The sequence below is a fragment of the Dendropsophus ebraccatus genome, chromosome 6 (assembly GCF_027789765.1).
Source record: "Dendropsophus ebraccatus isolate aDenEbr1 chromosome 6, aDenEbr1.pat, whole genome shotgun sequence".
Lineage (NCBI taxonomy): Eukaryota > Metazoa > Chordata > Amphibia > Anura > Hylidae > Dendropsophus > Dendropsophus ebraccatus.
The window spans coordinates 53,007,533-53,033,936 of NC_091459.1; the positions used below are offsets into that span (position 1 = coordinate 53,007,533).

Consider the following 26,404-nt stretch of genomic DNA (forward strand, 5'->3'; position numbering starts at 1 on the left):
TCCCCTCTGTCCTAGTGATGTGATGGCCATACAGGTGCAGGACCGATTACACTAAAGGACCTTCTACATGGTTGATGATTGGGTGAATACCTATCTTGTAGAATGTGCTGCCAATGAACAATGTATGTCTATGATAGAAGGGTTTGCACAAAAGGTCACAGAAACATTCTTTCCTTAAGGGTACGTTCACACTTACCGGATCCGCAACGTATTTTCTACTACGGATCCGCAGCAGATTTAATTTAAATAACTGAACACAGCATCAAATCTGCACCATCAAATCTGCTGCAGATCTGCTGCAGATCCTGTAGGTGTGAACGCTCAATCCTCTCAACAATCGGTTAGTAAAAATAAATGTACACAAGTGCTAACTGACTTTATTTTTCTTAGAAACACATTGTAAATGGAATCAATTTAAACTTTTATTTTTTAACTGTCAGAAAACAAAAACCTGTAGATCAATGTTTAATTGTAACAGTTTTCACTTCGGTGAAGAACTCATATGAATCCTTTGCCCCTTCTCTACCCAGGCCGGATGCTTTCATGCCACCAAATGGTAAATTAAGGTCCCTCACTAACCAGCAGTTAGTCCATACCAGCCCTGCCTGAAGTTTCTTGGCAACGCGGTGAGTGCGGCCCACATCCCTTGTCCAAATAGTTGCAGCTAGGCCGTATTTCACACCATTAGCTTTTTCAATTGCCTCTTCTTCGGTATCAAACGGGACCACACATGTCACCGGACCGAAAATCTCTTCTTGCATGCAGCAGGACTCTTCCTTTAATCCAGTGATAACCGTGGGTAACATGAAATAACCACCCTGGTTATTTGATGGGATGTTCAGGGTGTCAACACCTTCGCCACATTTAATTGTAGCTCCTTCTGCCAAAGCCTTCCTGACATAGCTCCTTACCTACGGACAGATCATGGTCATAGTGTTAACGTTAATCTTGCAGAGTTGGGCAAAAGAATCATGGATCCAGAATTTCTAAAGATAATAGTGGGCAGGTCAAAAGTAAATTATGAATTAAAAGCAACAGCTGCGAGTATGTAAATGCCAGCCCCCTTAATTCCCCACGGCCTGTAACATACTTTACTTGGTCCGCGCTCCGGCTGCATCTGAGGCTCTCGTCCCTGTAAGTCCCACTCAGCCTGGGCAGGACCTACAGGAGCTGGGAGCCTCAGATGCAGCCGGTGCGCGGACCAGGTACAGTATGCTTCAGTCCACGGTGGGTTACAATCCCGCTGCGAGTATGTACTCTCATGGAAATTACAGTTTTTTGATCCGCAGCAGATTCTTCCTGTGTTAATCTAGCCTAAAGCTGTATTAAGGGCAAAATAAACTAATGAGCTATGCACAGCAGTGTCTCCGAACTCCAGCCATCAAGGCCCACCAACAGGTCATGTTTTAAGGATATCCCATACAAACACCACCTGTGGCAAAGCATGATGCACTGACTAATGGGCCATGAGGACTGGCGTTGGGGAACACTGCTTTAAAGGAGTGATTCAGAATGAAAAACATATACATAGTTACTGAATAATATTGGATACCCCTTTAAATGCCAGTTACAAAGGGCTGGTTCCTTATTGGCATCATTATTTAATTATAACATTTCCCATGAAACATTTTATTCTAATATGCCATCTAGCTTTTATTTGGACTAATCTGACCTCCCCCCCCCCCCCCCCCGCCTGCAGCCCTGTGTCAAACTGGCGTGGCCTAGATTGTGTATGCATTAGGCTGGCACAACCTCTCTGTCCCTCCTCCCCACCCTCCTCATCATTAGGAATGCTCCAGCCAGGTATTCTCCTATTCCTCACATATCAGAATGTAGTGATCCCCAGTGATGTTGTGTCGGAGGATCGGCCGATCACTTGCTAGATGGTAGGGTGTGACGCCACTCCGATGGTGGTTGGCCGAGATACAGCCAGGCCATAGGATGTTATGTTGTAACGCCAGTGCTGGTTGGGCACACAGGTATGATGGCACACCTGCTTTTAGTTTAAGGCTGGTTGTACCCTTTTCCCTTGTGGACAGTGTCCTGACGGGGTGCTACTGGGTACCTTGGGTTAGTATAGTCATGGATGGTGGTATTGTGACCCTCCCGGACTATCGGAACTGCCACCCACTTGAAAAAGGGTGTAACCAACAGCAACCCCCGTGGTAGGACACCACAAGAACACTGCACGGGTGTCTTAACGATCCAGCCCATGTGCCATGCTCACACAGTTGATAGATAGTAGAAAATCTGCCAGGAGCATTCCTAATGATGAAGAGGGTGGGGAGGAGGGACAGAGAGGTTGTGACAGCCTAATGCACAGACACTCTGGGCCACACCAGTACACAGGACTGCAAGTTGTTTTTCAGGACAATAACTGCATCACCTGCCGAACGGACCCCAGGACAGATCTTGGATTAAAAGCAGCTATCCGAAGCTACAAGTGGTTTGGGGGGGTCAGATTGTGGGTACAGAGTCACTTTAAGTTCTGAGGGGGGCAAGACATCAGTATCCTATTTGACAACAGTAGGTTGGTCCCATGTTACATATTTTGCATTGAAGCCTCAAGGTAAATCTCTGTAATTATTATTTCTTAGGATTAACTGGAAGAAAGGAATAAACCTAAATTGTTCTCTACTTCAAGCCCATGAAGAAGCCCATCGAGCCCATAAGGACTAGTGATTACCTTCCATCTTCTGTCACATTAACATTTCATTAATGAAACTCATCCACTATAAAAATACATAACATTGTATTTAACTGAAATAGCGATCTTTGTTTATTTTGTAGAAAAATTCAATAAAAACTATTGAACCAAAAACCATAACATTACCTTTGTTAAATGTGTCTGACTAATCAAAGCTCCCATATTGGCTGTGGGGTCAGAGGGAATGGACACCTTCCATTTTCTTGTTGCTTCCACAAACTTCTGCAGAAACTCAGTATAAATTGAGCTGTGAACATAAATTCTGCTTGTGCAAAGACAAATCTCCCCCTGCAAAACAGCATTTACCACCATAAGCGCAAAGAACTGGAAGTTTCTCTTTAAACCCTTAAGAATGCAGCCAATTGTGGCCTTCAGGACACAGCCCTAGTTTTCAAATGTGACCGCCCTAATTTATGTGGTAATAACTGTGTAAAAGAGACAATGTTACCAATTTTTTTGTTTAAAGGGAACCTGTCACCCCCCGTGCTGGGGCAGAGCCCGACCGACCCCCTGGTGGAGACCCTTATTCTTACCTCATGCACGAAGTTCCGCTCCTAGACCCGCTCCCGTTGCCGAGATATCACCGTCAGAAGCCCAGTGTGCGCTCATCAGAGATGAGTCCGATGCTCATAGAGAGTGACGGCTCCATTCATTCTCTATGAGCGTCGGACTGATCTCTGATGAGTGCGCGCTGGGCTTCCGACGGCGATATCTCGGCAACGGGAGCGGGTCCAGGAGTGGGACTTCGTGCACAGGGTAAGTATAAGGGTCTCCACCGGGGGGTCGGCCGGGTTCTCCACCGGCACGGGGGGTGACATGTCCTCTTTAAGAATTTTTAAGCAGTTCATCAAAATACTCCAATTTTTTTCTATGTTTAAATCAACATTAAACATACAGCCCCTTGGTGTCTCTCTACCTGTCAAATTGCAGTCCAAGCCCCCTTTGTGATGAGAGACCAAACACAGGAAGTCCCAGTCCTTTGCCCACACACATGGCTTAGTATTGATTAACATTAGAGATGAGCGAACCGGGTTCGGGTTCGAGTCGATCCGAACCCGAACGTGCGGTATTTGATTAGCTGGGGCTGCTGAACTTGGATAAAGCTCTAAGGTCGTCTGGAAAACATGGATACAGCCAATGACTATATCCATGTTTTCTACATAGCCTTAGGGCTTTATCCAACTTCAGCAGCCACCACTAATCAAATGCAGAAAGTTCGGGTTCGGATGGACTCAAGCATGCTCGAGGTTCGCTCATCTCTATTTAACATCCATTCCTGAGTGCGCACATAGCAGTGCAAGTCTTCACTGTGCATGTATACAGCTGCTGCATGTCCACATTCAGTAGCAGAGAATCCTGGAGGTGCTTGTATTGTATGGTCAGCTCTCCTGTCACACTGCTCCAAAAACCTCTGTACCCACACAGTGACATTATACTGACTAAATTGTTATATAATAAAGAGCATTGTCTCCTGGTAAGCTGCAGAGCTGATAATATAATTAGTAAAAGTTAATAATATAATGAGCCTAAGTTACTTGCCCTCAGCTGATGTACAACCTGGATGATGAACAGGTGTCTTTCTTTGTGTGAGCACACAAAGGACAGGGACTTCCCGTGTTTGATCTCTTTTCTTTAAAAAATATCGGCATGGAGCACAGTTTGGCCATATGTGTAATGTTGACTTAAATAAAAACTTAAATAAAATAAATAAAATAAAGCCAGTATATTGGAAAACTACTTTCCCCACTCCCCTTTATATATGATCCCCTATGAATAAAATACACATATTTGGTACCCCCTCTATTAACCCGTTACATTAATTATCCCGCCCGATTAACGCCGAAAATATTAATATAGTCCCGCCCCCTAAAAAATATAGAAAAAAAGCTATCAAAACGTCACATGTACCCAAAAGGTATATCGCTTACGCCAACTTATGCCGCAAAAAAAAGCCCTCACATAACTCCATTGGTGAAAAAACAAAAATATTGTTTGCACAGTATGCAAGACACAAACAGTAATTATAGTATAAATGCCATAAACTATAACAAAAGCTATATAACATGGATATCGCTGTACTCGTACCGACCTGACGAATAACAATAACGTCATATGTAACGTATAGTAAACGACATACAAAAAATAGATGAAAAACTGCTGCTAAATTGTGTTGTTTTTTTTCGTACCACCTCATAAAAAATTTAATAAAAAATTATCAGGGTGTCACATGGCCTCTGTGACATGGCATAATGGCTAAAAAGGGTTAATAAACTTATGAAATGTTACTTTGAATACTTTGAGGGGTGCAGTTTTTACAGTGGAGGGATTTATGGGGATAACTAACATACAGGCCCCACAAATCCACTTCAGAGCTGAACTGGTCCCTAATAAAATCAGAATTTTAAATGTTCCTGAAAATTTTAAAAATCACTGCAAAATTTTTAAGCGCTCCTAACAAGTAAAAGAACATTAACTAAATGACGTCACCATAAAGCAGACATGTTGCAGATGTTGCATTAATAATTAGTTTATGTGACATAACTATTTTTTCTTAAAACAAGAGAATTTTGAATATAAAGAAACATAATTTTTTCAAGTTTTTGTGCAAATGTTGTGTTTTTTACAAAAATCTACTGAATGTATCAACCAAAGTATACCACAAACATAAAGAGGAATATGTCATGAAAAAACAATCTCAGAATAACCGTGATAATTAAAAGCATCGCAGAGTTATCACTACATAAAGAGAGACACAACAATTTCTATATAGGCAGTAGTGAGCTTTTGACCCTCATAGATGTTTCACAGAATTAATTGCAATTTGGCTGTGAAAATAAAAAATTACAATTTTACCAATAATGTGCAGTTTTAGCTTAAAGGGGTTATCCAGCACTACAAAAACATGGCCACTTTTGCACCACTCTTGTCTCCAGATTGGGTGGGGTCTGAAACTCAGATCCATTGAAATAAATGGAGCTTAATTGCAAACCACACCTGAACTGGAGACAAGAGTGGGGCAAAAGTGGCCATGTTTTTGTAGCACTGGATAACCCCTTTAATGTTTTACACTTTTTAAAGGAGAATATTTACACCAAAATGTGTTATACCATTGCTCCTAAGTTTGTCAGTACCACATATGTGACAATAAATAGTATAAATAAAACTATTTATATAATAATATAATATAATATACAAATTAGACTCTTCATTAGTAGATACTATAAGTCTTTCTATAGTCCAACATTCTAGGCAGCAAAGAATATGTTGTGAGGTACAACAGCACCATCTTGTGGTGAAAATAGGCATGTGCAGAAGGGGATTTGGGTATGCCAATGAATTGACCTGTCATATATGTATTTAATCTAAACTAGGAAATGAATGCTAAGTTTCCAGTTTCATAGTTCCACATTGATCTCAGAGATAGACGAGCAACCTGATTGATTCTGCTAAAAAAAACAAACAAAAAAAAACGATCTTATAAAAAGCAATGAACTTTAAAGGCTGAAACTTAATTCCAGTAAATGTTGAAAATATTATTGTTATTTTGCTGAATTTTCATTGTTATTTTTTACATCTCACCTACAATATGCTAAGGTTATTTATTCTTATTGTACCTGTTTAAAACCTTCATTTCACAACCAATTTTCATTTTTACACTTTTTTTCCCCTCATGTTTAAAAAGCATGGCGATTTTTTTTTTACCTAAAGACCCACATGAGCCCTTATTTTTTTGCAACACCAATTGTACTTTGTAAGGACATGCTTCATTTTTCCATAAAATATGCTGCAAAACTGAAAAAAAAAATTAGAAAATTTAAAAAAGTTTTTTTTCAAATTTCAGGGGGCTTCTTGTTTATGCCATTCCCCATGTGGTAAAGCTGACATGTTATCTATATTCCCAAAGTCGGTTACAATATTAGGCAATGTATATAACTTATACTTCATTTGACTTCTTTTAAAAAAAAAAAAACTAAAAACTTAAAAAAAAAAAAAAAAAAAACTAAATATGGTTAAAATTGCTCTATTCTAATCCTTATAACGCTATTATTTTTGGTCTATGGATCTGTTTGAGGTGTCATTACCTGTACTTTTTTATCGGTACCATGCTTGCAAATATGCAACTTTTTAATAATATTTTATTCAAATTTGTATGGATAGGATGTGACCCAAAAAATTTTTTTGCGCTTATGCCATGAGAGATCAGGGATGTGATAATTTAATAGTTCAAATGATTCCGCACACGAAAATAGCAAAAAAAATATAAACAGTGGTACCTTGGTTTAAGAGCGATTTGGTTTAAGAGCTCACAGTTTTCAAAATTGTGACTTGGTTTAAGAGCATTGCTTTGGTTTAAGAGCTCCCTGTACTGAGTTGGAATGCAAGTGAAGGAGGGGGATGGTCTGCATAGCGGGTTCTACAGCCCTGTACTCTGACCCAGGAAGTCTCCCTCACCTTCCAAATCATAGCAGATCCACTTCAGGCTGGGGCCCACATCAGGGGACAGGACTGTGGAGGTAATCTCTCCATAGCTATACCCCCTCTCTCCGGACAGAGAGTGCTGCATGTATGTGCCCACATATGTCCTGCTCATTCCTTCATGCTCCCTGCAGTCTCTGTCAGCCCTTGTGTTTCCCATTCTCTCCATTACTGTACAGTAACCTATAATATCACATATTCTGCTGTTTCTGAATGTTTGTTTCATCTGTTTTACATGTTATTCAGAATAATAAATCATTATTTTTGGGGTGTGGAACCAATTGTCTGCATTTCTATGATTTCTTATGGGAAAATTTGCTTTGGTTGTGGAGTGGATTTGAATTACAAATTATGCTCGTAACCCAAGGCACCACTGTATGTGTATGTCTATGTATATATATATATATTTTTTTTTATTATATATTTTATTATATATTTTTTTGCTAATGCTATTAATGTTTATGGGCTGCTGGAGCCCGTAGTAATCAAGTGTCTAGCCGGGATCAGTGTCATTACATGTGCAGATGGCTGCTCAAATATGTGTAAGTGTTGAAAGAAGAGGCACTAGAGCTTCGGTACTGGTTGAGGGAATTTACCACAGTTAATTTGTAAAACTTTCAAACAACTTAATTTTTTTAAGGATTTCCTCCTCTTTCAGGCCCCCTTTACACTTTAGGAAAATCCATGCCAAATAGAACCCTATGTTACTCCATAGGGTTCTTTTAGGCATGGATACCTTTAAGGATTTTTCCATCATGGGTGTTAGTGCTGGAAAATAGGCCTGGAAATTAAAAGAAATATCCTAACAAGTGAAAAAACAAACAGAAAGAAACAGGAGTGTCAGAATGTTCTGCTTGTGTCAGAAATTGGTTGAACGAAATGAGCTTTACATATCAAGACAAAAGAAAACACCTAAACAGAAGAAACTAACTAAACTAACCTAACACTTAAACAGAAGAAAACAAGATCACAGTGAGATAAAGAAATGGGACCATGGAGTGTGGAAGACTAGATGAAAGAGATTTTCATTAATGCCCCCGAAAAAATGTTTGAAGAAATTGTTTTTTTTGGGGGGGTAAATTCCAATGCTTGCTGCTGGCACCAACCTGGTCCCGGTCCTGCCCACGCTGCTCTCCACCTTAGGTGTGGTCCTACCTGCTACTCCACCGCATTCCCAGGGCCGCTGGAGTCATCTGACGCCATTGCTCCTACCGGTCTCTGCTGCCTCCTTTTGACTGCCGTTGCAACGTCATCTATTTCCACTGGTTCGCTTGCTTGAAATTTAGAGCCATTATGTATCTACCTATTTCTGCCTCCTTCAATCCTGTTCCACCTAAACCTATTTAAAGGAGTATTTTGCTGAAATTAAACTTTTTAATATGTTGCTGCCCTGGCATAGAACATAACAAACAGCCGATTCTTACCATTGTGACTTCCCCTAGTGTCCTTCTGTGTCATTTTCGGGTCCTGGCAGAAAATTCCCACCACCACTTAACAAAGACGATAGACTTGTCTTGGGTGGGGGGGTGATAGTCCGCTAAGGCAATCACTTACTGAGACAGGACAGTGTTTGGCTTGAACGGGCTGTCATACTTTGAAGTGGAGGCAAGGTCACTCAGCAAGGACCCGAAGATGACACAGGAGGACACTGGGGGAGCACAGAAAGGTAGGAATAGGCTGTGCTATTTTCTGCGCCAGGGAAACAACATATAAAAAGTCTGTTTTTACCTGCCTGAATGTTGTTGAACCCTTGTGTTCCTGAGCAAAGTTGTGTTCACTATCCTCTCAGATTACATCTGCATGCCTGACCCTTTCTGTACCATTTGCCTCTCCCATTGCCAACCCAGACTCTCTGACCTGCCTCTGATGCGCCTACCTTGATCCTGCACTTGATTGGCTACGCTGCTATCTCATTCCTGGAACCATGCTGTTTTTCTCACTGATGACTCCCCTTGCTGACTACCTTTAACCAGTCGCTACTCAGACTTGGACCATGCTTGTGGAGCTAACCTGGTGCCCTCTAGGTGCAGAATTCCAGCTTCTGTGTCCTGGAGCAGGATGAAGGGTGAAGACCTAGAGTAGGGGTGTCAAACTCAGGTCCTCCAGCTGTTGCAAAATTACAATTCCAATCATGCCTGGATAGGTAAAGCTTTATAACAGCTGGAGGGCCTGAGTTTGACACCTGTGACAGAAGGACCTTTAGGCCATGCCAGGGAGCAGAGTCTAAGCTAAAGAGCATGTAATATATCTTTGTGATTTAGTGGAAACTTCTATATACTGTATATAGAGATGAGCGAATCTACAGTGGGAACGAAGTGAATCGTTTCGTTCCTATCTGCATTTCAGTCATGAGGCTGTGGGCTCTCTCTGAAGTCTGCTCCGCTCCATGCTGCTCCTCCCCAGGTGCTGGGAAAAGATGGATCCAGTCCTGGGAAAAGATGGATCCAGTACCAGGAAGCTTACAGCACCTGGGGAAAAGCAGCACGGAACGGAGCAGGCTTAAAACCTCACAGTCTGATGAGAAGAATGCAGATAGGAACCAAAGGCTTCACTTCGTTCCTACTGTAGATTAGCTCATAGCTCTCTCTATTTATTTTTGATTTATACATATACATGTAACCTACCTGGTTAGAAAAGCTGGACCTTACAGTGGTAGTCACACATTCTTCTAGGTTTGCATCTTCAAAAACAATAGCTGGGTTTTTTCCTCCTAGCTCTAATGACAGCTTTTTGCAATGGGGGGCGCTTTTTTCAATTATACGCTGAGCAGTCACTGTACTTCCAGTAAAGGAGATAATGGGTACATCGGGATGACAAACAAGAGCCTCCCCTGCTTTTGGACCGGTACCAAACACGATATTAACAACTCCTGGTGGAATATCTTTAAGGATATAAAGAATAGTAGGTTAAATGTAACAATCACTTGGAAGCAGAGAAATATTTCCTCCTAAAACAGTAGTATCCATCTCAACATAGAATTTATTTATTTATTGATTGCCCTTGCAGTCCCACTTTACTTAGAGCAAGGCCATGCCTTAAGAGATTGAAATGTTAAAGGAGTACTCCAGCAGGGGGGAAAAAATTCTTTCAAATCAACTGGTGTCAGAAAGTTATACAGATTTGTAATTCTATTTAAAAAATCTCCAATCTTCCAATACTTATCAGCTGCTGTATGTCCAGCAGCTCTGCTGCCACCTCTGTCCATGACCGGAACTGTCCAAAGCAGGAAAGGTTTTCTATGGGGATTTGCTATTGCTCTAGACAGTTCCTGTCATGGACAGAGGTGGCAGCAGAGAGCACTGTGTTATACTGGAAAGAATACACCACTTCCTGCAGGATATACAGCAGCTGATAAGTACTGGAAGAGTTGGTATTTTAAATAGAATTATATTACAAATCTGTACATCTTTCTGACACCAGTAGATTTGAAAGAAAAAAAATTGCTGGAGTACCTGTTAACAGTGAAGTTAAGCTCCACATGTTCCGTTTTGAAACTGATGTTCATACCTACTGTCAGCTAAGAGTTTATCACTTTCTCAGTACTCTTTATAAAGATTTACAATTGTAAATACCTGCTTCACTCAGAAACCTGCACATCATCCAGGCAGTAACTGAGGACATCTCACTTGGCTTTGCCACAACTGTATTTCCGCATGCTATAGCAGGGGCAATCTTCCAGGTCAGCAAATATAGGGGTAGGTTCCAAGGGCTGATGAGTCCAGCTGACAGAAAAGAAACACAGTAAGGGTGGGTTCACTAGTACCAGAATTGCAACGGATTTCACGCTGCGATTCCTGATATTGTCAGTTTTTCAGGACAGTGCACCGATTAGCTGATCGGGACGTCAAGGAGCGTCAGAAGTAGGCTGGAGCGCAGATGGGTAACGTATTCACCGGGCCACGGCGGGTTAATGGGGGTGGGGTTTACATACTCCCAGCGGAATGAACATTCTACTGCAAGTGTGTAAACCTATAGTAACTGACAGTAGCGGGAACAGCAACGGATTTCACTGCGAAACTCACAGCGTGAAGTCCGCTGCGATTCCAATAAGTGTGAACCCACCCATCTGCAGCAAGTTTGATGGCGCAGATTTGAATGTGCAGCAGATTTGATGGCCCAGAGTTACTTTGCATTGAATCTGCAACTTCAAATCTGAGCCATCAAATCTGCTGCAGATCCTGTAGGTGTGAACACACTCTTAAAGTAAACCAGTGTTAGGTGATTAAAAACCCAGCCAGCCTATGACTTGAATATATTACCAACTCCAATCGGGGTGCGCACAGTGTAATTCATGCAGTTCAGGTGGTCCATCTGTGTGCATTCTGTGGTGTGATGTAGGATGGATGACGCAAAGAAGCGAAAGTTGTACGCAGAACGGGGTATATCCACAGTACGTGCAAATGTAATGGTTTTCCCTGGAAATTTAAGGAAGAGTCGGATTATTCTTAAAGGAATTTTCCAACAAATAAAAAAGTCAGTATTTTATTAGTATGTATGGAAAAAACAACAACATTTTAGCCACATCAATTGATTGAGGCAAATATGCTGGGAGAGGGTTTGTCTGACACTAACTTATACAGTGCCTTTATCTGACCAGCTCCCTCCCCCTGTTCAGCTTCCAAGTCTTGGGGCCATGACATTGTAGGTGCAGTGTCCCAGAGTGGGTGTCCACTGCTGTCTGTCTATAGCAACAAGCGTAGGTCGGTAACAATGGGGGAGATTTATCAAACATGGTGTAAAGTGAAACTGGCTCTGTTGCCCCTAGCAACCAATCAGATTCCATTTTACATTCCTCACAGACTCTTTGGAAAATGAAAGGTGGAATCTGATTGGTTGCTAGTAATGGAACTGGTTTGATAAATCTCCCCCTATGTGTTTATATGCTCTGGGACTGAAGCCTGTAGTATGCTACTCCCACCACCAGGTGTCACTGTATCTTGTGTCTTAGGGTGCGTTGACGTGTCAATTCTTTGGGTGGACGGCAGAATCTGCCTGACCATAGAATGGAGACAATGGCGAGTGACAGAATCCAGTTGGGGCAAGTGGCAGAATCCACTGCGGGTTATCCATTCGGATTCCATAGTGTGAATGCACCCTTAGGGTATGTGCATACTGAGGAATTCAGATGGAACCTCCGTCATGAAATTCCCAGCTCGAGTTCAAAGAATGAACTTGATCATTCTTTGGACAGAGGGCGGAATCCACCCGTGCATAGAATGGAGTCTATGACATGGGCGGAGACGCACGCGCCGGCTGCAGTCCGCGAGCGGGTGCAAGCTGGGAATTCCTCAGTTTGCACATACCCTGACCCTAGCACAGCTGAAGGAAAGTAATAAAGGGCTACCTGTGTTTCTAATTGATTGTCTGCCTTATCCTGTTATATGCCACTGTTTTCTGTGATTTTATTATTTAACTAATACTTGAGCTAATAGCGCTCGTTTGCTCCTCCAAACGACTCGTGGAATAGGGGCATAAGTCTCCTTAGGAGTTGCCTCAATGGCTAGCTCTACCCACAAGGTGGGGTCTACATCACTGGATCTGTGTCACTCATGCCCAAAGTTCATACCCATGGGTGTAGGTACTCTTTCTCCAAAGCCAGGCTGTGATCTATAAAATACTCTATTCTAAGGTCTATTCCATTATATTTAAAGTTACCCAGCTCATGTTATGTCAGGAGTATTATTCTTGTGACTGCACCTTTATTGAAAGAGACTGTAATATTCTGTACTGACACAGTAGCCGTTGTTCCTGGTTATGTCTATTGCTGGTTCCTCTCACACCACACCTTCATTACACCTGTCCTAAACCTAAAAAACAGTGTGTCAGCACATCCAGGGGTTGGTGCAGCCCACTCCTGGCCACAGTGGCAAGTACCTTGTTGGCACAGCACCATCTTGTCCAGCTTAACAACACCTGGCAACCCCGGGTTCCTGCAAAGGCCCACCCAGCCAATCAGCGACTGAGATGGGAAGTAAATTACAAACCTATGTCATTTTCTGACACCTGAGATTTAAATGAAAAAAAAAAAAACCCTTTAAAACAAAGAAAAAATAAGAGGCTCTTCAGCAGCAGTAGCAGCCGGAAAGTACTAGGTGATATGATATACCTCAGCTGTCTCAACAGCAGCAGAATTTCTTTATCAAATGGATAAGAACATTATATATATATCAACTGAGAAAAATAATCTATACGATTATACAGATTATTCTATTCTTCTAATCAGTAAATGTACCCAGTGTAATACCTGGACAAACGCTTCTTTTGAGAGCCCTATGACAATTTTTACCATGTGATTTCTGGGAAATGTGGCTGCCAAGAATAATATCTCTTTTCATCTATGGGTGAGGCGTAGAAAGACACTTTCCACATTTGGTGCAGGTACCTTTTAGAGGAAATGGTTGATGTACAGTTCAGGCAGAGGCGTGTTGACTGCTTCTTTAGGAAATACCCATGCACATTTTATTTTAGTAGATCTGGTGCAAACCAACTTAGATGTTATGCAAACTCATTTCCTTTAGCATGCAGCTAACTTTCCCTGTTTGGGATTTTGCAGGCATAAAAAGTTATTTTGTGACTCATTTCTGATCCGCTACTACAACACCTATAAATGTGCTTGCAAATCAAGTGGTTTCCATCTAAGGTGATGGCTGAATCATGTTTCACTGAACTTTGGCTACACTGTGATAAATCCAGTATGTTATAACGCTAGATTCCAATAATGCCTTAAAAAATGGCAATGTTATTAAGGGGAAATCCGCCCATGGATAAAGTAGGACAGTGTTGTGGGTGTACACAGGGGACTAAGCAATGGTATATTGTCCTGGATATGCCTTTTAGTAAGGCCTCATCCACACATCCTTTTTTTATGCCAATAAATGATTTACAGACAGAAAAAGCACCAACTGATTTCTATGGGGTCATCCTCATATCTGTTTAGAAAATGGATTCATATGTGGCTGGGGCCTTAACCAGGGCCTTAAAGGGGTACCCTGCAAAAATATTTATTTCAAATCAACTGGTGCCAGAAAGTTATATAGATTTGAAATTTACTTATTTGAAAATGTCCAGTCTTCCAGTACTTATCAGCTGCTATATGTCCTGTAGGAAGTCATGTATTTTTCCAGTCTGACATGGTGCTTTCTGCTGCCACCTCTGTCCATGTCAGAAACTGTGCAGAGCAGGAGAGGTTTTCTATGGAGATTTGCTCCTGCTCTAGACAGTTCCTGATATGGACAGACGTGGCAGTAGAGAGCACTGAAGAGAATACACAACTTCCTGCAGGACATACAACAGCTGATAAGTACTGGAAGACTGTAAATTAGAGATGAGCGAACCCCGAGCATGCTCGAGTCCATCCGAACCCGATTGTTTGGCATTTGATTAGCGGTGGCTGCTGAAGTTGGATAAAGTTCTAAGGTTGTCTGGAAAACATTTATACAGCCAATGACTATATCCATGTTTTCCACATAGCCTTAGGGCTTTATCCAACTTCAGCAGCCACCGCTATACAAATGCCGAACGCTCGGGTTCGGATTGACCCAAGCATGCTCAAGGTTCGCTCATCACTAATGAAGATTTTTAAATAGAATTTACAAATCTATATTTTTCTAAAATCTGTTTAAAAAATATTTGATTTTATATTACTTGCCAGAGTTCCCCTTTAGAGGACTGGACACTAGCAGTAATTATTAAATAGTAAAGATCTATACAATAAAAATGTCACCTTGGTCTTTAGACTCTGCTTGTGCAAACTCCTCCAAGTGGTTTTCAATAAGGTCTGCTAACTTGTTCATGACTCTTGATCTGTCTTGGGCGCTCCAAGAAGACCAGATGGGGAATGCAGCTTTGGCAGCATTGACAGCTGCATCAACCTGATGAGGAAATAGGAGGTGTATACTGCACATTAGCCATACATTGCTGGCAGAATGGATTCACTCTAGCAGTCTATATTAGGATAGGCCATTAATGTGTGATCAGAAGGGAGTCCAACCACTGGTTAGTACAATAATGGAGTGGTGGCATTCCTTTAAAAGGGGAACTTTGGAAAGGTAAAAATTGTTTTCAAATAAACAGGAAACTCATATTTGTAAATTACTTCTATTAAAAAATCTCCAGTCTTTCAGTATCAGCTGCTGTATGTCCTGCAGGAGGTGGCGTAGTCTTTCCAATCTGACACAGTGCTCTCTGCTGCCACCTCTGTCCATGTCAGGAACTGCAGAGAGTAGCAGCAAATTCCCATAGAAAACCTCTCCTTCTTTGGACAGTTTGTGACATGGACAGAGGTGACAGCAGAGAGCCCATGTCAGACTGGAAAGACTAAACCACTTTTTGCAGGCCATACAGAAGCTGATAAGTACTGGAAGACTTAAGATTTTTTTTAATAGAGGTAATTTACAAATCAATAAAACATTCCCTTTAAAGGGGTTATCCAATGTTAGAAAACCATGGAACTTTCTTCCAGAGACAACATAACTCCAGTGTCCAAGTTCAGGTGTGGTTTGCAAGCCCCATTCACGTTAGTGGGACAGAGCTGCAAAACCTGCAACCAAAGGGCAGATAAGAGTGGTGCTGTCTCTGGAAGAAAGTAGCCATGTTTTTTTAACGCTGGATAACCCCTTTAAGCAGACACTCCAATTGAGTGTACAGGTTTGTAACAGTGCTCCATAGGATAAAATGTGATATTAAATTCTGAATAATCCCACATTTTCTGTATATTATTGTATGTGTTTAATTATGTATACATCAGAACATGGCACTGTGACAGCTATGACTATATGTATATGGCGGGGTATTAGTTTCTTTCTTACAGTATAAATAAACAAGATCATTGCAGTCAGTCTCCTCACCTCCTCTTTGCCACTATCAGGCACTTTGCAGTAGACTTCCCCTGTAGAAGGATCATGTGAACTGATGTGGGATTTAGTAGGGACAAATCTTCCACCAATGTAATTTTCCAGCTGCAGAAAAGCCTTTCCAGTCTCCATGTTAACTAGAGTTGTGTTCTCCCCGGGTTTCGAAACACAGAAACTCTTCTGGAATTTGGACTGTAAACTTCATCAGGATCAGCTCCTCCCTATTCTGCTAATATACAACTCACTGCACCTATTCCAGCCTTAATGTGGCTAAAGAGTAAATAACGGTATTTGTGCCATATTATTTGGTGTAATATTTGGCTTTATCCGTACTCTGTGGTTTTTTCATCATACTCTCATATAAAGTTATATTATACGATGACCTTGCTGCATCTTGGTATACTCTATTTTTGACAACTGACTGCTCTTTTATTTTTTTATTTTATTATACAATGATTAATGAATTTTGTTTATTAATAATGCTTTATTGGATAAGATACATGTGAGACACATGCCATCCCAAGCTTGGAAACTTCACATGCAATCTGAAGGAGGGAAGTTATATTCACAAAACGTCATCGTATTCATTGACACATTCCTCAACTTTCTCTATACTTGTCGCCACAATGCCAGTTCCAGAGATCTGCTCAACACTAATCATAAAGAGTCCATGGATTCTGAAGACCCTGAGAGGTTACAAAATAGAGTTTTCCTCCATACTTCCTTAAAACTTTGTGTAACCAACCTTAAAAAACATAACACAGACTTTGTGAGTCTTAGATCTACTTACCTCTGAGCCACATCTCCTGTTCCTCAGCTAGAGCCAAGAGGTCAAGGACAATATTCAAACCATTTCCTATTCCCACAGCCAAATAGCTTATATCAGACAATTAGAAATATCGAGTCCCTCAATCAGCATGGTCTTCTCCCTGCTCGTTCCTCTGATAGGACTGATAAAAATTTTAATAAAAAATTTTTTTTCCTGACATTTACCCTTTAAAGCGACTCTGTACCCACAATCTGTCCCCCCCAAACCACTTGTACCTTCAGATAGCTGCTTTTAATCCAAGATCTGTCCTGGGGTCCGTTCGGCAGGGGATGCAGTTATTGTCATAAAAACAACTTTTAATCCGGCAGCGCTGTCTCTAATGGCCGGGGCTTACATTTGTATATGCATTAGGCTGGCACAGCCTCTCTGTCCTTCCTCCCCACCCTCCTCATCATTAGGAATGATCCAGGAACATTTACTGCTGTTTGAGCTTTGCACAGGTGTATTAACGATCCAGCCCATGTTCATTATGCACACAGGTGGGGAATAGGAGACAATCTGCCTGGGTCATTCCTAATCATGAGGAGGGCGAGGAAGAGGGACAGAGAGGGTGTGCCAGCCTAATGCATATACAAATGTAAGCCCCAACCGTTAGACACAGGGCTGCAAGTTTAAAAGTAGTTTTTTAGGACAATAACTGCATCACCTGCCGAACTGACCCCAGGACAGATCTTGGAGTAAAAGCAGCTATCCGAAGGTACAAGTGGTTTGGTGGGGGTGGGGGTGGGGTTGTGGGTACGGAGCCGCTTTAAGGAATGTGCCCTCAGAGCTTGTAGGGACATTATTTTTCGTAATAACAAATAAAGGGTGATACGAATCGGGCTCTAGCCCAGAGTCAGCATCGGAAGAAAACTGAATCCCGATGCAGATAGATGATTTATTAGACTAAAAAGCCCTGAAGGGCGTTGAAGCAAGCTGTCCATGGCTTTTTACTTCAAACATAACCATTTTTTATGTAAGTTTTATAAAGGATAAAAGTTTTATTGGATATAACGTCCCTGTGGCCTGGAATCTCAATTGAAGGCTACCTGTGCCAGGATACTGCTCTTTTCCATGCGGTCTATAGGAGTCAGCTCCTCCCCCTGAGGATTACTGTAATAAATGCAGGAAGAAATGTGTAAAGGTAATAAACAGAAATAACATACTAAGGGCAGGTTTCTGTGTAGGGCTTAAAAGATTAGAACCAAATGTTTCCAATTTCACGTACAGTAACGACAATCAGATACAGTAACAGGAGCGACAATTACATGCTGTAACAATAGCAGTGATAGCATACACTTACAGTGGCGACAATCAGATACACTAACATATGAAACTTTATCAAATAAATTCAATCACAAATATATATAATCATGTGTTCAATGTGGGAAGAGGAAAACACAAATACAATGGAAAAGAGCCAATAAACTTTACTGTGATAAGTGTTTTCCTCTTCTCCTCACATTGAATACATAATTTTATATATTTGTGATGAATCAATTCAATAAAATTCTGTATGCTTGCTAATAAAGTATGTTTTTTCTTTTTTCTGGGGGGGATATATATCTTTTTCTTAGGAGTACATTGATTGATTTGGTAACTCTTATTTTTTTCCCCGAGTGGGATCCAGGGGGTAGTAGACTTTATTAGTTACAGTAACAGGGGACAGGGATAGCTGTTAGGTAAAGCAACAGGTGATAGAGGCAACTACTAAATACAGCAACTGGTGTCAAGAGATGACTATTAGATACAATGGCAGGAAGGGGTTAATCTGTGCTTTACTCATGACATATCTGTGCCAGCTCTCCTGTTTTCTCCCACCTCTAAACTCCTCCCACAGAGAGAGGTGGAGATTGGGGCCAGAAGAGCTTTCAGATGCCAGCCCATTCCTGTCAAGCCAAGTGACAATAGGTCCCTGGCTGGATGACAGACCTAAAGTGACTGTACCACCAGGCCCGGGCTGAAGCACTGGAGGCGGACCGACCCACCCTTAGTGGGAAGAAACTCCAGCCCCTCCATGACGTGACTCCATTAGAATCAATGGAACCCTATCATAGAGGGGCGGGGGTTCCTCCCACTAAGGGGGGGTCGGTCCGCCTCCAGTGCTTCAGCCCGGGCCTGGTGGTACAGTCACTTTAAAGCGGTCATAAGTATGTGGGGTTGCGCTAAGGGCACCATATGCAGATGTACATGTACATGACTTTGCGGAAGGGGTTAAAGGGGTTATTCAAGGCTTAGAAAAAGATGGCTGCTTTCTTACAGAATCAGTACTTCTTCTTTCTTCAGTTTTGGTGGGTTTGTATGTGTCAGCAGCTCAGTTCCATTGAAGTCAATGAAGCTAAATTGTAATACCAAACACAAAACATCCTGTGGTGCTGTTTTTCCAAGAAAGTAGCTGTTGTGGTTTTTTTTTTACCCTGAATAACCCCTTTAACTAAAAAGTTAGCACTATTTAGAGAAACAGCACCGCTTGTTTTCATTGCATTGAAGCGATAGTCTTTTTACTCACAATGTGAGTACAATACGAGATAGAGTTGCAATTCAAGAAGTGAGAATGAGGTCATGCTTTGAATTAAGACCTTGTGGTGTCCTAGTGGCCAGTCTAAATATCCAAAAGTATTCCCTGTTAAGGAGCTGTCTCCTATGACACCCACCTCTTCTTGAATTGCAATGCGGTTTAGATGCCCTTATAATGTGGTTTGAAAACTAGATATCTATAGGCTTATATGTTATGACATTATGAAGCCATCATCATATCTTTGCAGTTAGAAACATTCTTTATACTATGCTGCACTTTCTTATGTCTACTTTGTTCCTCATGCTTTTAATCATGTGTTTCTTATGAGATTTTAATTATTGATTATGTGATCTAGTGTTCATACCCCATAAAAATGGGTGTGTGTTAGAGGTCTTTGTCAGACCAAGTTGTGAACAAGGCGTGTGCCTACGCCGAAACGCGTCAACTGTCTTTTATTCCTGGTGATTTATTGATCTACAGTTACATTTTTTGGATACAAAGCTTTATCTCGTTCTGTGGTGCTGGACCCAAAAAGATCATAATAGATATGGTAACAGCCATGAACACAGTTTTTTGGTCCAATTTGTACCAGAAGCTGTCCCAGTGTATTTAAGGAGGGGTTATACATTTTGTAAAACAGAATGTAGACAGATATAATAAATATAGGGAAAGTATCCTCACATAGCATGTTACCATTATAGTATGACGTGGGCTTGCTGGTAGGAAGGAACCTGGAATACTTCACCTAAAACATCAGACTTTTTACATGGCATGACATGGGTCAGTGCAAGAACGCAAACGAGCACCGATTGGTGAGCTTGCGTTCATCGAGCTGCACGGATAATATTTGTATAGTTCACACAGCCATGAAAACGGACAGCATGTATATGCATAAATCTGTGCTGTCACAAGCAATGTATACTTACCTTCTAAGCAAGTCTGGTGAACAAGAAAATAGCTGCACATCTCACAAATGTTTGATACTAAAGCTTTCAGCTTTGTGTTGTCTCTGAAAGAAAGCGGCCATGTTTTTGTAGCACTCGATAACCCCCTATATTTTACTAATTAGCGGGAAGTTGTACGCATGGTAAGTACCTCCTCTTTCCCAGTCTAGCTAAGAGCACATGGAGTGAGCTTTTAGATCTGTTCACACTGGTGTTGGTTGGCGGCCATCACCTCTGCTTACTGTGTCTGCAGGGTGGTGCGGCCCTGGCCCTGGGAGCTTGGTCCTGTGACATTGGGGTTGCTGGACCGTTAGGTTGTTCTCCCGTGGGCGCTGGCTTTGCGGTGGTGGCGGACGACGGACAATGCGTCATTGCTAGAGTAGGAATGTGTATCAGAGTAGAGTAGGAATGTGTATCAGAAGACCTGCACGTGGTACATAATGCAATATAGTTTCATCCAATTATATACTAACTTCTGATGTTGTTTTTTATTGTAGCCGAACAAGCTTTAGTATCAAACATGTTGTTCTCTAGGTTTCTATACTTACCTTCTGGGCTGCTTGTGAACCAGCATCCAGCTTTTCGGACTCTGCCCCCGCTGCTCCGACTATCAATCAATCTGGAGGAGGCAGTGGCCTGAAGATACAGCGGCGGCTGGAGGACGGAAGAACCAAAGAGAAGGATGCCGGATCAAAAGCAGCACAGTAAGTATGCTATGACATCTGCCACCTCCTAAGCAAGCGACATAATGACATGTTTGCGTGGGTTTCCTCCGGGTGCTCCGGTTTCCTCCCACATGCAAAAACAAACATTAAATATAAAAAAAAAAAAAAAAAAAAAAATAAGCTAACTTCCTACCTGGTGAGCAGCCTGGCTGCTAATAAAGCCATCTGATTACATATCCACATGTAAATATATTTATATATAGATTTATATGTCATCGATGCCTTTATGACATCACGCCAGCTAGCTAGAGACGACCTTTGCCCTATGAGCTGGCTGGATACGAACCTTGCCTTTTGTTTCTATGGCAACCAAGACAGGACAACAGTGCATTAGAAATGCCGCCATCTTGTCCACGCCCCCACGGAGCGGCTAAGAACGGCCAAATTATCGGACAGACACAGATACACTCCGAGCAAGGCCTTTATTTTTGGGGAAACCTGTTGGCGTCAACCGACCACACGTTATCTTAGCTGAAAGGCAGACATGCAATGCCCATAGTTGGCAACAGTCAGCCCCGGTAAGCCCCACCCCCCTTCGTGGCCAGACAGCAGACGACATCACTGACTTAGCAACAACAGACATTTTTTTTTTTTCTTTCTTCTGTGCAGAAGCCTGGAATGCCCCCCAAAATATTAGCATTACCCTATGTTGCCATGGCAACCAAGACAGGCAGTGCTTTTGAAATGCCGCCGTCTTGTGCACGCCCCCAGGCAGCGGCTAAGAACGGCCAAATTATTGCCCGCAAACAGCAAGGGCTTAATTTTGGGGATAACACGTTTGGGTGCAATGCTACGCTATGCAACGCTACGTTTGTGATCTGAAAACCGAAATATGGTTACTATCTGAGACAACATTTAGATACTATTCTGCAACAGTTGCATGGAAAAACAGGACTTTGAATTTTTCCAGCATAAGAATAAGCCATCAGATCAAAGAAAAGCAGAACAGAGACAATGTATATGTTATGCTCAAACCAAGGTTTTTTTAATGAGTCTAAATTAAATTCATGTTCATTATTAATAAAATTGGCACACACAGCATATCCCATCTCTCATTACTTTTCAATGGTCGGCCATGCTCTAAAACTTAAAAAAAATATTGTCCTTCAGTTTTGTTCCACTGCACGTAAAGCAATTCATATTTAGCACTAAATATTTTAAACCAAATTTCATTAATATAAAGGGAGAAAAAAAGGAAGAGACTGCAGACATTTCAGAAGAGAGAACTGTAAACGTGTCTGCCATTGACAGCATTATGCCAAGTCCCAAAAAATTTCTATAAATTAATTTAGCATTTTGTAGGAGAAGCTGCTGCAAGTCATTAATAGTTACATAGGACGGTAGAGAGAGCTGGAGACCCTTGATCAATGGTCTTGTGTTCATCAAGATTCCGGACAAGGCCTCCGGGCCCTTTGTTCTATGAGATGGTGAGACTGAGTAGGGGTCTGCCTGTAACTGTCCACAGTGGCTCTCTGTTCTTTTAATTGCACTTTTGTCTTCAGCCGGGCATTCTAAGATAGAGAACTTGAGCGGCCAAGCTGGATGTACCCAACTGGTTGCAAATTTTTCTCTGTAACGGGTCAAGTGTCATTCTTTAATCTGAGAATTATATAAAAAAAAAAATAAAAAAAAAAACACATTAAAAATATGTATACTATAATACAGAAATCTCTACCATCTATGTATACCCAGGGCTATAGATACACTATGGGGGAGATTTATCAAACGTGTAAAGTGAAACTTGCTCAGTTGCCCCTAGCAACCATCAGATTCCACTTTTTATTCCTCACAGGCTCTTTGGAAAATAAAGATGGAATCTGATTGGTTGCTAAGGGCAATCAAGCCAGTTTCACTTTACACCATGTGCACAATTTTTAGGTAAGTTTAATTTTTCAGGATTAGTTCATTTATATTACTGTCCTAAATTGTAATAAACCTCAAACGTGAATATTTAAGAACGTAAAAGTGAGGGTTTGTATTTCTTAGGAGAATATCTGTGTGTGCATAACTGCAATTATTAAGGCCCTTTTACACAGGCCGATTATTGGGCAGGGGAGTTGCAAGAAAATCTCCTTCAGCTGATAACTGGCCCATGTAAGCGACAGCCATCAACCGAGGAGCAGAATAACGTCCTATCCTCAGCTCTCTAAGAAAATCTAGAATGCTGCTGAAACGTTGGTGTCATGGATATGCTGCACTATGCCTTTGCTAAATAAACCTCACATTTGAATTTATTCCTCTGGAGTGTCAAGGATTTTCTCCTGATATTTACGTACGATGTGAGGTCGAGACCTGGGTGTATGCTGGCAATACCTGTTATCTTTGCTGCTTCATTTTCTTAGCATATTTTACCATCTTACTTTTTACTTTCCTCTTCGAAATATGAGATTAATAAGAACCCAAAATTACAAAAAAAAAAATATTACATTTTAAATACACCCCCCCCCCCCCAAAAAAAAAATAACAAACAATATAGCTATCCTTCCAGTCTGTTTCTTAATCTGTTGACGATCAACTTTTTGTGCAGCACAGCCACATTTTTATTGTCATGTGGGCACAAGGGCCATATCGTTACTCTTTTATCTTTAAAGTGACACTGTCACCCCTTTTTGCATTATACCTTCTCTACACAGATGTGAAAGGGTAAATTTTGCAGTTTTCATATCTTATTTTATATCATATGTCATGGTGCTTGTTCCAGTAAAAAGTGATCTTTTATCATCTGCAGATTGGGCTATCTGGGCGAGGCTTCACGGACGAAGTGCCATTTAGCCCCGTCCACAATGCCACCGGGGCCAATGGTGGTAATTAGCAAGTAATTTACATCTTTGAAGAACAGGCACTTAGAAATGTATTCCAGCGCCAAATTCAAAATATATTAACATTACAAAAATGGGGGTGTGGCCTGGACATGGCGCTGACCGGACGCGTGGTGTGAGAGCTCCGTCCCGCCGCCGGCCCTAACCGCCCTTCACTAGCGTCTGACAGCTTCAGCATTGAGCCCACATGCCGGGGAAGCCCCGCCGCAGGTCCCCGCTCGTCTCTACAGCCCCCCCGGGTCCAAGATGGCCGCCCGCAACACGCTCTCTGCTGCGCACCAGAGCCCTCTGCAGGACGCGACACCCGCTCTCTCACAGGACTTTCCTGCCCTGTTAAGGGAACAACCACCTCCTGACCAGCCTGCCACCTCCACCTTCAGCCTGCCTGGGCCCTCGGGTAAGGAACTGCAAACCCTACAGTCCCATATAGCTGCAATGCCCACAAAATCAGACATGGAGGGCTACATAGCCCGTATGGAGGCTGTTTGTAAGTCTGAAATTAGATCCTTAAAGGACGACCTGGTTTCTCTCACTACTACGGTGCAGGCCCTAGAACACACTACAGGGGACCTGCAGGACGAACAGCAAACGCAGCGATCCCAGCTTGATCTACATACGCAGCAGATCCAGATGTTGTTCGACATGGCGGACGATGCCGAAAATAGAAACCGCCGGAACAACATCCGGGTAAGGGGGATCCCAGAATCAATTAAGCCCCCGGACCTCATGTCCACTTTGCAGGGACTCTTTAATCACTTACTGGGGAAACCCCCCACTGCACCCCTGGAAATGGACCGAGCCCATAGGACACTAGGCCCACCTAGCAATGACCCTGCCAGACCCCGAGACATAGTGTGCAGGGTGCATTATTTTCAAGTCAAAGAGACTATAATGCGCAAAGCCAGAGATCGCGATCACATTGACTTTCATGGTGCCGCTATTCAGCTGCTAACGGACCTGTCCAGGACCACCCTGGCTAAGCGGAGAGCGCTTCGTCCCTTGCTATCCCTACTCCGGGAGCGCAATGTCCCTTACTCGTGGGGCTACCCGTTCCAGCTCCAGATCCGCCACGAGGGGGGCCAGGTTCATCTTCGTACACCTTCTGACCTACCACATGTCCTGGAGACCCTGGACCTCCCCCGCTTAGAGATCCCGGAATGGCCGTTTCAGCCTCCCCTACTACAAGGTGCAGCGCGAGCAGGCCAACCAAGACCCCCACGGGAGCGGAGGCGTGGACGTCGCTCTCCAGAGAGGGTGTGACCTGACGGTTGCACAGGAGCTGTCTTTACTTAGCCCACATGAATGACTTCCATCGCATGTTGGGGCCTCGTTGGTGATTGCAGAGACTGCTGCGGATGCTGTGACTGTGATATCACTGCCATGGAAGTTGAGATGTCCTCACTCCCCCCCGCTCCCTCCCCACCCCTCCTCACCCCTCCTCTCCGCCTTCCTTCCCCCCCCCCCTTTTCCCCCACTCCTTTCCCCCTCCCCCCCCCCCCCCTCTCCCCCTTCCCTCTCCCCCCCCCCCTCCTCCCCCTTCCCTCCCCTCCTTCCCTCTCCCTTTCACCCCTTCCTTCCCTTGGAGTGTTGTGTCCTCCTCCTTGGGGGCCATACAGGAGGTCATTCATCGTGGACTTTATAGCCCTGGTTAAGGTTGGCTTGTATGTCAGCTATTAGGAGGTGGTGTGGATGCAGCTTGTTTGGGGGCCGGCCTGGGGTGGTCTCTTGTTTAGGCACCCTGACAGGGGCCGAATGTGGAACCGCTCTTGCGGTCAGTTATTATTACCTGCAGATTGTTGGGACCCACCCGGGACCGGCTACCCATGTATTCCATAACGCCGACTGGACGAATGTTGCTCTACCGCCAGGCTGGGTTTGTATTATACACATGCATTATTTCGCCCCGGTGTATTGCGGCCTTTAGTCGTTACATACAGGCATAGGCTGCAAAGGAGGGGGACCGCATATGTGAGAGCGAGTCGGGTGCGTGATAACATACCTAGTGGCACGGCTGTGACCCTGATTTTACTCTGCAGACCACATATGCGCTCCACCTCCGCTCTCCCTCATATATTTCTTTTTGGGGTTCCCCCTTTGGGGTAGTTTGTGTTCATATCCTCTGGGTTTGCTGACACAAGATGTTTAGGCGGCGAGGTGCTGGAGGCGTTTGGCGCATACGTTGGTGTCACTCCAGTCACTTCCCCACATAGCCTACCTTAGGTGTTTACTATAAACACGATAACACGTAAGTGTTTATACTTTCCTCTGTCCTTAGTGGATTGAGGCGGGCAGAATCTATCCTTCTGCCTTTTTTCTTTCCGTCAGTGTTTTCACTCATCTATTTGCCTCTTCTCTTTCTTCTGCTCCCTGTCCTCCGCCTTCCTCTCCTCCCTTGATACCACCCTTTCCCTCTCCACTTCCCTATACCCACCATGACGTCCCTACGGGTCACGACATTAAATGTGCGGGGTTTTAACAAGCCTGAAAAACGCTCACAAATTCTTTATCATATGCACAAAAAACGGATCCATGTTTTACTCCTTCAGGAAACACAT

General features: G+C 42.8%; 2 protein-coding genes across 3 annotated transcripts in view; both read right to left on the reverse strand.

Annotated features, from left to right (window-relative positions):
* Positions 1 to 361: 361 nt before the first annotated feature.
* On the reverse strand, positions 362 to 16,215 carry ALDH8A1 (aldehyde dehydrogenase 8 family member A1). 2 transcript variants are annotated; one of them, XM_069974980.1, is made up of 7 exons: positions 16,030 to 16,215; positions 14,907 to 15,054; positions 11,443 to 11,598; positions 10,756 to 10,905; positions 9,808 to 10,064; positions 2,834 to 2,995; positions 362 to 911 (listed from the first exon to the last, which is right to left on the reverse strand). In XM_069974980.1, exons 1-7 carry the CDS (start codon positions 16,165 to 16,167, stop codon positions 459 to 461), a joined length of 1,464 nt encoding a protein of 487 aa, XP_069831081.1. In that variant the 5' UTR covers positions 16,168 to 16,215; the 3' UTR covers positions 362 to 458. The 2 variants fall into 2 exon arrangements, with proteins under 2 accessions (XP_069831081.1, XP_069831083.1); XM_069974982.1 differs by lacking the exon at positions 11,443 to 11,598.
* Positions 16,216 to 21,987: 5,772 nt separating this feature from the next.
* HBS1L (HBS1 like translational GTPase) overlaps positions 21,988 to 26,404 on the reverse strand; it is an 89,839-nt gene continuing 85,422 nt past the window's right edge. Inside the window, exon 18 of the mRNA XM_069974983.1 lies at positions 21,988 to 22,629. Within this exon, the coding sequence (XP_069831084.1) occupies positions 22,618 to 22,629 (12 nt within the window). The 3' untranslated portion in view covers positions 21,988 to 22,617. The remainder of the gene's footprint in view (positions 22,630 to 26,404) is intronic.